The 12,615-nt window shown below is 42.4% G+C and overlaps 1 protein-coding gene across 2 annotated transcripts; it reads right to left on the minus strand.

The window, feature by feature from the left end:
- Nucleotides 1-224: 224 nt before the first annotated feature.
- LOC106611056 (dihydrolipoyllysine-residue succinyltransferase component of 2-oxoglutarate dehydrogenase complex, mitochondrial) lies at nt 225-12,169 on the minus strand. 2 transcript variants are annotated; one of them, XM_014210901.2, is made up of 15 exons: nt 11,988-12,169; nt 10,813-10,846; nt 9,041-9,080; nt 8,864-8,925; nt 8,679-8,753; nt 8,513-8,568; nt 8,250-8,358; nt 7,886-8,053; nt 7,612-7,697; nt 7,294-7,391; nt 4,289-4,419; nt 3,421-3,494; nt 2,719-2,802; nt 2,476-2,643; nt 225-878 (listed from the first exon to the last, which is right to left on the minus strand). In XM_014210901.2, the coding sequence occupies exons 1-15, from the start codon at nt 12,048-12,050 to the stop codon at nt 744-746; spliced, it is 1,383 nt and encodes a 460-aa protein (XP_014066376.1). In that variant the 5' UTR covers nt 12,051-12,169; the 3' UTR covers nt 225-743. The 2 variants fall into 2 exon arrangements, with proteins under 2 accessions (XP_014066376.1, XP_014066377.1); XM_014210902.2 differs by having other exon boundaries at nt 11,803-12,050.
- Between the last annotated feature and the right edge of the window lie 446 nt (nt 12,170-12,615).

Here is a 12,615-nt window from a genome sequence, read left to right on the forward strand (position 1 = left end):
CTATATTTCTACCACAGCTCAGACAGTCACTTCCTGACTTGTAAGTGATGTGGCGTCTTCTCAGTCTCTTAAATGTCTCCATTTCTTTTAAAGCCTGGCAATATCTATTTTACACTACACACCAGCCACTTGGTTTCTGAATTGTTCTTATCGTCAGTCATTGAGAGCATTCTGTAAAAAAGGGAAGTGTCTGTGTAAACAGAAAACAAAAAGCATAGTTAAGATTAAGGTTTAAAAACTGTCTTTAAATAGTTGTTTTTTTACACAGCATAAACAGATTTTAAGAGTGTGCGTGAATGAGATGTCAGGACCCAGTCAGTTCATCAGTGTAACAAAGCATCAATAACCTGTACATCTTAGGATATAGTGTTTTCACAGTCCATCTTGTGATAGGTTACAATTGTTATCTCAGAAAAGGCCAGTGAAAATACTTAATGCAACTTTTTGCCATTTATATTCCAATTATTTGACAAATATTTATTGTAGGTAGAAAATAGCAAATGGTGCTTTGAGATGTACAACACCCTCTCCCTCTCCCTGCCCCAGACACACAACATTTAGCATCAATTATTTCAACATTTCAGCCCATGCAATAAGTCCAATGCACCTTTTGGTCTATTCAAGTATCCCTTTGCCTAGTTAACCAACACAAAACGTCTGCAGTTTAGGTTAATCAGGCAGGTATAGCTGCTGCGTGTGAAGGGCAGTAGGTTGGTTTGTTTAGCCATTCTGGGGAGGCTGGCTCACATGTCCAGTAGCAGCACTCTGGGATCTTCTACCACAGTCTTGATCTTACGCAGGAAGGTGACCGCCTCTCTGCCGTCGATGAGGCGATGGTCGTACGTCAGAGCCACGTACATCATGGGGCGGCTCTCCACCTGCAGCAGAGGAAGAGGAGCTTCAGAGAGACAAATACTGCTTCCTGTCTCTATTCCACATAAACTCAGCAAAAAAAGAAACGTCCTCTCACGGTCAACTGCATTTATTTTCAGCAAACTTAACGTGTAAATATTTGTATGAACATAAGATTCAACAACTGAGACAAACTGAACAAGTTCCACAGACATGTGACTAACAGAAATGGAATAATGTGTCCCTGAACAAAGGGGGGGGGGTCAAAATCAAAACTTACAGTCAGTATCTGGTGTGGCCACCAGCTGCATTAAATACTGCAGTGCATCTCCTCATGGACTGCACCAGATTTGCCAGTTCTTGCTGTGAGATGTTACCCCACTGTTCCACCAAGGCACCTGCAAGTTCCCGCACATTTCTGGGGGGGCGGAATGGCCCTAGGCCTCACCCTCCGATCCAACAGGTCTCAGACGTGCTCACTGGGATTGAGATCCGGGCTCTTCCCTGGCTATGACAGAACACTGACATCCCTGTCTTGCAGGAAATCACACACAGAACGAGCAGTATAGCTGGTGGCATTGTCATGCTGGAGGGTCATGTCAGGATGAGCCTGCAGGAAGGGTACCACATGAGAGAGGAGAATGTCTTCCCTGTAATGCACAGCGTTGAGATTGCCTGCAATGACAACAAGCTCAGTCCAATGACGGACCCTCCACCTCCAAATCGATCCCGCTCCAGAGTACAGGCCTCGGTGTAACGCTCATTCCTTCGACGATAAACGTGAATCAGACCATCACCCCTGGTGAGACAAAACAGCGATTCGTCAGTGAAGAGCACTTTTTGCCAGTCCTGTCTGGTCCAGCGACGGTGATTTGTGCCCATAGGCGACGTTGTTGCCGGTGATGTCTGGTGAGGACCTGCCTTACAACAGACCTACAAGCCCTCAGTCCAGCCTCTCTCAGCCTATTGCGGACAGTCTGAGCACTGATGGAGGGATTGTGTGTTCCTGGTGTAACTCGGGCCGTTGTTGTTGCTATCCTGTACCTATCCCGCAGGTGTGATGTTTCGGATGTTCCGATTCTGTGCAGGTGTTGTTACACGTGGTCTGCCACTGCGAGGACGATCAGCTGTCCATCCTGTAGCGCTGTCTTAGGCGTCTCACAGTACGGACATTGCAATTTATTTCCCTGGCCACATCTGCAGTCCTCATGCCTCCTTGCAGCATGCCTAAGGCTCGTTCACGCAGATGAGAAGGGACCCTGGGCATCTTTCTTTTGGTGTTTTTCAGAGTCAGTAGAAAGGCCTCTGTAGTGTCCTTAAGTTTTCATACCTGTGACCTTAATTGCCTACCGTCTGTAAGCTGTTAGTGTCTTAACGACCGTTCCACAGGTGCATGTTCATTAATTGTTTATGGTTCATTGAAAAAGCATGGGAAACGGTGTTTAAACCCTTTACAATGAAGATCTGTGAAATTATTTGGATTTTTATGAATTATCATCTTTGAAAGACAGGGTCCTGAAAAAGGGACGTTTCTTTTTTTGCTGAGTTTATGATAAGGGGTTCTCCTGAGATATGAATCTACAATATATGGAGTAAAATCAAAGTCTACAGAACAGAGCCAACCTTGCCCCCGATGGCCACTGGCCTCTCGAAGATACCGTGCATTCCCAGGATGGCAGACTGCGGAGGGTTGATGATGGGCGTGCCAAACATGGATCCAAACACGCCACCGTTGCTGATGGTGAAGGTTCCTCCATCCATGTCCTCCACAGCCAGCTCATTCTTACGGGCCTGCAATCAACATCATCAACTTAGAGAATGCACAAAGTCCAAACATAAAGTACAGCGAAATCCATGTTATCTTACCTTCTCCCCCAGCTCGTTGATGGTCTTCTCAATGTCAGCGAAGTTCATTCTCTCCACTCCACGGATAACAGGCACCACCAAGCCCTGGGAGACAGGACACATTAGATATTCAGAGTTTTGGTTCATGTACAGTACCAGTCAAATTTGGACACACCTACTCATTCAAGGGTTTTTCTTAATTTTTACAATTTTCTACATTGTAGAATAATAGTGAAGACATCAACACTATGAAATAACACATATGGAATCATGTAGTAAACAAAAACAGGTGTTAAACAAATTAAAATATATTTTATATTTGAGATTCTTCAATGTAGCCACCTTTAGCCTTGATGACAGCTTTGCACATTCTTAGCATTCTCTCAACCACCTTCATGAGAAATGCTTTTTCAACAGTATTGAAGGAGGTCCCACATATGCTGAGCACTTGTTGGCTGGGTTGAGGTCGGGGGATTGTGGAGGTCAGGTCATCTGATGCAGCATTCCATATTTTGATTTGTTTAACACTTTTATGGTTACTACATGATTCCAAATGTGTTATTTCATAGTTTTGATGTCTTCACTATAATTCAACAATGTAGAAAATAGTCAAAATAAAGAAAAACCCTTGAATGAGTAGGTGGTGTCCAAACTTTTGACTGGTACTGTATATTAGCCCTGTTGTAAAAGTGTTCAATGTGAGTAGCCAACCATCGGCATTACCTTCGGTGTTGCAACAGCCACACTGATGTCCACGTAGTCCCTGTACACAATCTCTTTGGTGGTGTCTTCAATGACTAAAAAGAGAAACGGTATGAAAGGGATTTGAACATTTTAAATACTGTATTAACTAATAAACTTTAAATCAAATCTAATTTTATTTGTCACATGCGTCGAATACAACAGGTGAAATGCTTATTTACAAGCCCTTGACCAACAATGAGGTTCAAGAAATAGAGTTAAGAAAATATTTACGAAATAAACTAAAGTCATTTTTAAAAATAAAAAGTAACACAATAAAACAACAATGAGGCTATATACAGGGGATACCGGTACCGAGTCAATGTGCGGGGCTACAGGTTAGTCGAGGTAATTTGTACATGTGGGTAGAGGTAAAGTGACTATGCATAGATAATAAAACAGTGAGTAGGAGCAGTGTAAAAACAAAGGGGGGGGGGGCATTTGATTAACTGTTCAGCAGTCTTATGGCTTGGGGGTCGAAGCTGTTAAGGAGGCTATTGGACCTAGACCTGGCTCTCCGGTATCACTTGCCGGGTGGCCATTTGAGAGAACAGTCTGCTTTGGCTTCTATGATTCACTTCCTTGAAGCATACAGCGTTTTTGTGTCTGTGGGGAGGGGGCCCACAGACAATTTTATGAGTGAAGATGAACCACTTCTTGACTGTGGCTAGTTTAAAAATTGGCCAGAGAGGCATTAGTGGAGTACACACTAAGTACGGTTGTCTATGTAAATCTCGTTCTTGTTCTTAACCAACTTAACCACATACGCCTGATACCAGTGGATACAAAATGTGTGTTGCCTTATTCAGACTGATATGACAAGTAAAGCAGCTTCTGGGAAAGAGCCCACCTCCGTTGACGGCAGGCTGTTCCATCAGAGCGTATGCTGAAGCCTTCACAAAGGCAGACATGAAGCCCAGCTTGATGTTGTGTTTCTTCAGGAAAGCGTCTTTGTAGGCCTTTCTCATCTCACTGATGTTGCTGTGGAGAGAATTAGGCTCTCATATTGATCGCAAACATGCATTACACTCAATCTTTTCAACCAAACTTTAAAAAAAAACGATACTAAATTTTTTCAGTAAAAGTTCAGCTTCTCCAGGTCATGGTGATTGAGTGCTATTGACACTGGGTTAATGTTTCACCATCGCTCACTTCTCTGTATGATGAAGGAAAAAGGAAACCGCACACTGCTCTTGATATTATCACTGATATTTAATAAGCTTACGTATCGTCAGAGCTTTTGTGAATTTTTTTCAATCAGCACCTCTATGTAGACCTAGCCCCACCCACATCCGTTCCACGCATGGAAAGGGGTTGGAGGCCAAGGAAAAAGAAATAAGTGCTACCAAACATAACAATATGCATTTCACAAACACTACAAAAGTGTATAAATAAGACGCATTAAACACGTCCATAAAACCACAATGAGGACCTGCAAAAAGATTGCTCAGATGTGCGAGTGCCTTTTGAATTTCCTCTGTATGATGAAAAAGGCCTCTTGTATCTCTTTTTATTTGTTTGTTTTCCTGTCTCTAACCTGGTTTAAACACTAACGTTTCTTCGCTAACGGCATTAGCCTCTCCCAAGACACTGAGAAAGGAGGGAAGAAGCGATAAAAATCTTCACTTTCAAAAACCCTCTAAATCTTATTGGCCTGTCATAAAAACCCATATCAGTTGAAGCAGCTCGTCCACTCAGAGCGCAGGTCTCTGTGGGCCCCAGTAGACGCTCTGGTCTCGTCCACTCAGAGCGCAGGTCTCTGTGGGCCACAGTAGACGCTCTGGTCTCGTCCACTCAGAGCGCAGGTCTCTGTGGGCCCCAGGAAACGCTCTGGTCTCCTGGTCTGACTGCTCCTTCGGCTATAGATGAGCCCAGGCCTGGAGGTTTTCCTCCAGACCATCAATGCCAATTCAATCAGGATGCAGAGAAACCCCTGAATAGCTGAAAGCTGACACCCCACATTTGCACGGAAAATAAATCTTCAAAGTGTAATCTTTAGCACAGGGGTCATTTCCTTGTAAATTAATAAAGCCCCTGTTTTAAGAAATCTTATCTTTGTTTTCACCAATATTAGGACCAAATATTTACATTCCATCGTTTAAGAGGAGATCTGGCTTCAAAAAGCATTTCCTATTGAGCAGATTCCAATCTATAACCATCGTCTGTATGGCCTCAGCTTGAATAGCATTTCTTTACTTCTGACCTTACTTTATCTAGACACCTTCATTTTAGACAGGACACATAATCCCTAATATAAATGTATACATTTATATGAGTGAATCTGTTGTACTGAAAGTGTAGTGGTAATGTTTAATATGTTCTGGATGAGTAATCAGCTCCCTTAACCTGTTGGGGCTAGGGGGCAGCATTTGCACGTCTGGATAAAAAAAATGTACCCGATTTAATCTGGTTACTAATCCTACCCAGTAACTAGAATATGCATATACTTATTATATATGGATAGAAAACACTCTAAAGTTTCTAAAACTGTTTGAATGGTGTCTGTGAGTATAACAGAACTCATTTGGCAGGCAAAACCCTGAGACATTTTCAGACAGGAAGTGGATACCTGATGTGTTGTATTACCTTTAAACCTATCCCATTGAAAAACACAGGGGCTGAGGAATATTTTGGCACTTCCTATTGCTTCCACTAGATGTCACCAGCCTTTACAAAGTGTTTTGAGTCTTCTGGAGGGAGATCTGACCGAACAAGAGCCATGGAACGGTGATGTCCCATTAGACACCTGGCGCGAGTTCATGTTGGGTACCCTCGTTCCAATACGTTATAAAAGAGTATGCATTCGTCCACCTTGAATATTATTCATGTTCTGGTTAAAAAGGCCCTAATGATTTATGCTATACAACGTTTGACATGTTTGAACGAACGGAAATATATTTTTTCCCCTCGTTCATGACGAGAAGTCCGGCTGGCTTAGATCATGTGCTAACAAGACGGAGATTTTTGGACATAAATGATGAGCTTTTTTGAACAAAACTACATTCGTTATGGACCTGTGATACCTGGAAGTGACATCTGATGAAGAGAATCAAAGGTAATGGATTATTTACATAGTATTTTCGATTTTAGATCTCCCCAACATGACGTCTAGTCTGTATCGCAACGCGTATTTTTCTGGGCGCAGTGCTCAGATTATTGCAAAGTGTGATTTCCCAGTAAGGTTATTTTTAAATCTGGCAAGTTGATTGCGTTCAAGAGATGTAAATCTATAATTCTTTAAATGACAATATAATATTTTACCAATGTTTTCTAATTTTAATTATTTAATTTGTGACGCTGACTTGACTGCCGGTTATTGGAGGGAAACGATTTCCTCAACATCAATGCCATAGTAAAACGCTGTTTTTGGATATAAATATGAACTTGATAGAACTAAAAATGCATGCATTGTCTAACATAATGTCCTAGGAGTGTCATCTGATGGAGATTGTAAAAGGTTAGTGCATCATTTTAGCTGGTTTTATGGTTTTGGTGACCCTGTCTTTGACTTGACAAAACATTACACACAACTCTTATAAATGTACTGTCCTAACATACTCTAAATTTATGCTTTCGCCGTAAAACCTTTTTGAAATCGTAAAACGTGGTTAGATTAAGGAGATGTTTATCTTTCAAAGGGTGTAAAATAGTTGTATGTTTGAAAAATTTGAATTTTGACATTTATTTGGATTCAAATTTGCCGCTCTTGAAATGCACCTGCTGTTGATGGAGTGCACCACGGGTGGCACGCTAGCGTCCCACCTAGCCCATAGAGGTTAAGACCCATTTCCTATCTAATAATGTTACTAGAGATAGGGCTTGATAATGTAGGACAACTATTCTGTTATTGCCTACCTCATGTCGACCTCATTAAATGTTGTCAACATAGCGCAGGTGTTCTGGGCTTCCTTCAGTCTCTGGGAGATTCTCAGACGCATACGGTTCATCTTCACCTGAGACAGAAAATAGGAGAAACAAAACAACAACCCAAAAAAAACACTATTTTAAGAATTTTCACAGAAATATTTGACCTTAAGAGAAAATATCACAACAGCTATGCATTCTATCAGACAGCGTTTTTGTATACTCTACCAACACTATGGTCTGAGCCATTGTGAATATTAAGAATAATGTGGTTCCTTTACTGCAGTATTCCTGATTATGATGCCTCACCCTGTGCTCTGTCCTGACTGGTTTACCCTCTCCATCTGTGACAGCGGCTGGGGCAGCAGGAGCAGCAGTGGGTTTGATGGCTGAAACTGTACCGGACAGACAGGTGTACAGGAGTTGTTAGTGCCACGCCACCTCTTCTTAGCCATTACCAAGTGTCACTGTCAACAGGCAAGGGCCAAGTCATTTATCCTATTTCCATAATCAACAGTGCACACTGGACTGGCTAAATACTTCTCACTTGACATTGAGTTCATTGAGTGGCTGACAGACTAACCTGGTGTGGCAGAGATCGCAGCTCCTGGGATGGGTGGCACTGGGGGCATAGTGGTAGGGATGGGGCCCACTGCAGAGGGAGCAGGAGAGGAAGTTGTGGCAGCAGCATGGGGGGGTGGAGGAGCTGCTACTGCTGCTGCTGGGGCCTCTGCAGCTTGGGCAGCAACAGCTGAGGAGAGAAAGGTATAAGAATACATTAGGCAAAATGAATACTAGACAATAGCAATGTGTTTACTTTGTAAGTAAGTATAATGTGCAAGTATAATCTAATAGCTCGGTAAACACAACATCTCCCATGCGTCTTGAATTTAGAAGATTTTCTTATGTGGTCCTACCATAGACATGGTAAACTCAGTGGTACTGACCTCCTTTCCGGAGTTTGAAGAGAGCCTGTCCTCCCTCGACCTTCTCCCCATCAGGGACCAGCAGCTCCTCAATCACCCCAGCAGCAGGAGACGGCACCTGCACAGATGTCTGTGGAGCGAGACAAAACATCAAGGACCATGCATGATACATCAAACTTTCCGCGGGTCTGTTATTCTAACCATCTACAGTCAACTGTTAGTTTACTAGATAAAGCTGTTGTGAAAATGGCAGTTCAAAAGGTGATTCAGCGACCATTAAATACCTTGTCCGTCTCAATTTCGCAAACCACCTCATCCTCTTTGACAGAATCACCAACCGCTGTAAAGAGAGAGTTGCATTAAGCGGGGCAAACAGAAATATCTACCTGGCTGCAACCAACATCTGAATGAGCGCAAGAAACACAGAGACAAACATGTAAGTTGCTGTACCTTTCTCCCACCTCACATCCCCCTCTGTGACAGACTCTGCAAATGCAGGTGTCTTTACTGTGATGACTTCATTCCCTAAAAGACAGAGAAAGGTTAATACAACTCTTGTAGTGTTACACAGAATCACATTACTGCTTAGATCACAAAGGTCGAATAAACGGATGGGAGTCCAGGCTAATACATACTGCAAGCTACAGATGTCTTGAAGTATCTGATTTGGAAGACACTGGACCTGGCTTCACATTTCCTACAAATAAAAAACAGTCAATAGAGAAAGTAGAACTGCATAATACAAGGCTAAAACACAGCTAAAGCAATGTTCCAATGAGAAGACAGGTCAATGGTGTAGCTATAATACTTACGTAGGGTTGTTGACAGTGACACTACAGCTAGCTGACGATCCTGCAGGACAGATGACAACAGTACTCAGTTCTAGTGCAGAATCTCAAATGTCACTGAACAAAAATATAAAAAGGCAACATGCAACAATTTCAAATGTTTTACTGAGCTACAGTTCATATAGGACTCCCGAGTGGTGCGGCAGTCTAAGGCACTGCATCTCAGTGCAAGAGGCGTCACTAGACACCCTGGTTCGAATCCAGGCTGTATCACAACCGGCCCTGATTGGGAGTCCCGTAGGGCGGCGCACAATTGGCCCAGCATCGTTCAGGTTTGGCCGGTGTAGACCATCATTGTAAATAAGAATTGAGCATGTTGTTCTTAACTGGACTTGCCTAGTTAAATTAAAGGTTACATTTAAAAATACAAATTAATTTAAATAAGGAAATCAGTCAAATTCATTTGGCTATGGATTTCACATGACTGGTGATACAGATATGCATCAGTTGGTCAAAGATACCTTAAAAAAGGTAGGGGCGTGGATCAGAAAACCAGTCAGTATCTGGTGTGACCACCATTTGCCTCACACACTGTGACACATCTGCATTACATAGAGTTGATCAAGCTGTTGATTGTGGCCTGTGGAATGTTGTCCCAATCTTCTTCAATGGCTGTGCAAAGTTGCTGGATATTGGCGGAAACTGGAAAACGCTGTTGTACATGTCGATCCAGAGCATCCCAAACATGCTCAACGGGTGACATGTTTGGTGAGTATGCAGGCCATGGAAGAACTGGGAAATTTTCAGCTTCCAAGAAGTTTTGTACAGATCTTTGTGACATGGATCTGTGCAGGTAAGGTGATGACGGCAGATGAATGGCACGATAATAGGCCTCTGAACCTCGTCATGTATTTCTGTGCATCCAAACTGACATCGATAAAATGCAATTGTGTTCATTGTCCGTAGCTTATGCCTGCCCATACCTTAACCCCACCGCCACCATGGCACAACTTTGAAATCAGCAAACCACTCGTCCACACGATGTCATACGTCTGCCCTGTACAGTTGAAACTGGGATTCATCAGTGAAGAGCACACTTCTCCAGCGTGCCAGCGGCCATCGAAGGTGAGTATTTACAACACCGAACTGCAGTCTGGTCAAGACCCTGGTGAGGATGACGAGCATGCAGATGAGCTTCCCTGTGACGGTTTCTGACAGTTGTTTTATTGTGCAAACCCACATTTTCATCAGCTGTCCGGGTGGCTGGTCTCAGATGATCCCGCAGGTGAAAAAGCCGGATGTGGAGGTCCTGGGCTGGCGTGGTTACATGTGGTCTGCTGTTGTGAGGCCGATTGGACGTACTGCCAAATTCGCTAAAACGACGTATAGTAACAAAAAAAAAAAATCCTATTGTCAGCATGCCTATTGTGCTCTCCCTCAAAATATGAGACATCTGTGGCATTGTGTTGTATGACAAAACTACACATTTTAGAGTGGCCTTTTATTCTCCAGCACAAGGTGCACCTGTGTAACGATCATGCTGTTTATTCAGCTTCTTGATATGCCACACCTGTAAGGTGGATGGTGCATCTTGGAAAAGGAGAAATGCTAACTGACAGGGATGTAAACAAATTTGTGCACAAAATTCTAAAGAAATAAGCTTTCTGTGCATATGGAACATTTCTGGTATATTTTATTTCAGCTCATGGGACCAACACTTTACATGTTGCATTTATATTTTTGTTCAGTATAAAGAGTTGGGTACTGTAATTAACATGCAGTTTCAAAACACTCACCTGGCACAGCCCGCCGTGCAGACACATTGATTCCCTGTCAAAGAGAACAGTAACCTGTTTGCTATCAATATAAAGTGGTCATTAAACAACTCAAAATATATATCATATGCATATGTTATATCCCCCCTTCTAAAACGAGGGAGTGAAAATGCATAAAATCAACAACAGGTGTTTGTTACCAAGGACCATGTTTACAATGTTCACATAAACAGTCTGACAGACAGACTTTGACATACTGTACCTCACCAGTCAAAGGTCAGTACTGGTGGTCGGGGAGGGCTACTGCCACGTTGAAAAAAACTGGGGAACTCGGAACTCTCCGACTTCCGAGCGTTCAAGTCAACTGGGAACTAGGAGAAAAACTCGGAAAAATTGTTTTGATTGGTCATCCAACTCGGAATTCCATGTCGGGAAACTTGGGCATCTTTCTAGAACTCAGACCTGAGACCTGAAAATCCACCGAGGTCATGATTTGACCTCGTTTTCTTTCTTTTTTTTTACCGAGTTCACAGTTGTCTTGAAAGCGCCATTAATGTATGCGTGTTGTACCAATCGGTGACTTCAACACATGGAAACAATGTAGGCATACACTATTATACAAACAGACTGCTAGGGGATAACTAGCTACTATGACTAAATATATAACCAAGTGAAAATAGATTGATAGAGAGCTGTCTTATCTGTGTATTTGAGAGTTCGACTGGTTTGTTTAATCCAGTTATGCAAAGATTGGACAGTCAATATGATGTCAAATCTGAATAAAAAAAGAACATAGCTTGTTCAAAATATAGCTAGCTAACTAGGCAAAATACAACAGTCTATCATCACAAAAATAGCTGTGTACTAGCCAAAACTCTCAAATGACCTCAACATATCGTAGCTTGATAGCGAAATAAACCACTGGTTGACTAACTAGCCAACTTCGTGAAACCAAATATAATGTTAGCTATAATGAAATGATATGGGAGATACTGCTTTAGAATTCAATACCGGGTTGAACCAATGTCTTGCCGGGGAATCGGGTGTCATGCTGTCCTTGGCTTGCAATGTGAAGGCCTACCGCGGCCTACTGCTCAACGGGCGGCGCTTCTACACCTCTCGCTAACCTAGACCTCAACGTTGGCCGCAGCATGATGAGGCTCCGCGTGAAAGTTTTCCATTTATCTAATGCCTACCTGACGAATGACAGAGAGAGAACGACCGAAATTCCGGGTGAGACACCGGGAGTAGGATAACATGGTATCTGTAGTGACAGCAACCTGTTGTCGGCGGGAGGGAATCTCCTCTCCTGTAGTAAGCCAAAAGCTGCTAAAGGCGGAAGCAGTGTGGGAGGAACCAAGAGCCCCAACTGAAGAGGGGATTGATCAAAGGGCTGTCCCAAAAAGGATTCACTGTGGAAAAGCTAGTGGCCCAGAGAGTGAAAATTACTTACAATATATTTGCATAATGCATGTTTGATTTTTCCTCATCTGTCCCTAAATAGGATTGGATAATTACATAATAAGAATGTTCATTTGTATTTTATGTCAGTTTATTAATGTGTAATATAGCTTTAAAAAATGGTAGGGCCATTAAATCACTGATAATGTGATATCTAGTCCACATTCAATAAAGTGAGTGCCTACCGGTAAACAAACTATCAGTTCAACACAAATTGTAGCATACATTTTCTTCTCATTCCATAATCAGTTTTCTTGCAAATTGTCCACAAACTCACCACTCTGAAATATTGCCCTATTATGCCAATACATAGATTTGTTGAAAATGACAAAATAATATCTATTAAACAACTAATATGAGCTC

Source organism: Salmo salar, chromosome ssa09 (genome assembly GCF_905237065.1).
Source record: "Salmo salar chromosome ssa09, Ssal_v3.1, whole genome shotgun sequence".
NCBI classification, from domain to species: domain Eukaryota; kingdom Metazoa; phylum Chordata; class Actinopteri; order Salmoniformes; family Salmonidae; genus Salmo; species Salmo salar.